At 42.0% G+C, this 1,416-nt stretch overlaps 1 protein-coding gene across 1 annotated transcript in view; it reads right to left on the reverse strand.

Moving 5' to 3' along the window:
* LOC107465550 (dynamin-2A) overlaps nt 1-1,416 on the reverse strand; it is a gene marked incomplete in the record, with an annotated part of 11,610 nt that extends 10,194 nt beyond the window's left edge. Inside the window, 4 exon segments of the mRNA XM_052258034.1 lie at nt 179-271; nt 386-506; nt 599-649; nt 892-1,416. Of these exon segments, the coding sequence (XP_052113994.1) occupies nt 179-271; nt 386-506; nt 599-649; nt 892-1,032 (406 nt within the window).

A 1,416-nucleotide genomic window follows, 5' to 3' on the forward strand; every position in this document is an offset into this window, starting at 1 on the left:
AACATGAGATCATAATAAATTGGAAATTATAGTATTGAGCATAATACCATAAGACTAACTCCAGTGTGCCCTAACTAACATAAACAGAATTTTTATATTAACACATTGAAAGCAAGTATTCAAAGGTAGAATGTATTCATGCATAATGGAAGTGGGACTACAAGTGATCCTGGCCTACCTGTACTGGTTCGAAGTTTCAGATATATTTCATCACGGCTCCTACCTGATGATCCTTTGCTTAGTCTATCCTGTAGAGAATGCCGAAGGGCACCTATGAGAGGAAAACAAGACAATGAATCAGAAAGATGATAGGAACAAAGAATGCTTGTAGAATTTCTTTTGAACCACATTTCAAAATGAATAGATAATGAGCTTAAGTTCTTACTCGCAGAAACCTGTTGAGATTTATTGTCAATTTGCAGGATGATGGACTTGCTGCTTAAAGAGCCGTCCCTGTTCAATTCGATGCTTATGGGAGCTCTGGTTGCACCATTTTCGCCAGTAGGCTGGCAACGCCAATGGTTCAGTTATTGGTACTCAAAATCCCATTCAGCAAACAAAGAGTAACGGAAATAGCAAATAGGAATGAAGCAGTTACCAAAACAGGATGTCCAATCAAGCTATTCAAGACAGCAGATTTGCCAGCACCCTGATCCACCACCACAATTTGGTTCGTTATTAGTTTAACAAAATGGATCCGATCCGATACATAGACATCAATCAACGAAATGATTAAACAATAAAGGAATACTGGATTGTTATACAGAGAAGCGTAAAGAGTGTGAGAGCGGGGCACTCAAATTCTCAGACAGATTATGAAATGGAAGCATTGCATATTGCACAGAGAGATACGTAATTGGAAATGGCGAGAAGCGGATCGGAGAAACTTACGACATTGCCGAGGGCAACGACGTTGAGGAAGGTGGAAGGGCGCTTAGAGGTGGCGGGGTCGTCGGGATCGTCGTCGGCGAGGACGGAGGAGGCCTGGCGCATGGAATCAGAAAGCTGATACAATTCTTCGATTGCTTCCATTGGATTCGGATGCGATTCCAACACCCAAACGGATCTCACTATGATCTGATCTGCACAGACTCACTTAGGTTTCCGCCCAGATTTGCGGTGCGTTTCCTTTTATTTCGGTTTTTAGTTATATGGTTTTTGCGTCAATGAAATGAAATTGAAACAAAGAATGAAAGGACTCCCAACCAAATCGAAATTAAATCACCGTCATCTGATGTGCCTGTGCTGGCCGCTGCACCTGCACACTCTCATACACTCTCTCTCATGCGATTGCGATTTGAACTTTTTTGCCTATTTATTTTCCTTCCTCCTTTTTGCTAGGACATGCCTCTATTTCGCGCTTTTAACCTCTAGCCAATTAGCCGGCATACCTAAGTGCAAGCCATGCCATCTTAA

The sequence above is a fragment of the Arachis duranensis genome, chromosome 1, assembly GCF_000817695.3.
Source record: "Arachis duranensis cultivar V14167 chromosome 1, aradu.V14167.gnm2.J7QH, whole genome shotgun sequence".
NCBI classification, from domain to species: domain Eukaryota; kingdom Viridiplantae; phylum Streptophyta; class Magnoliopsida; order Fabales; family Fabaceae; genus Arachis; species Arachis duranensis.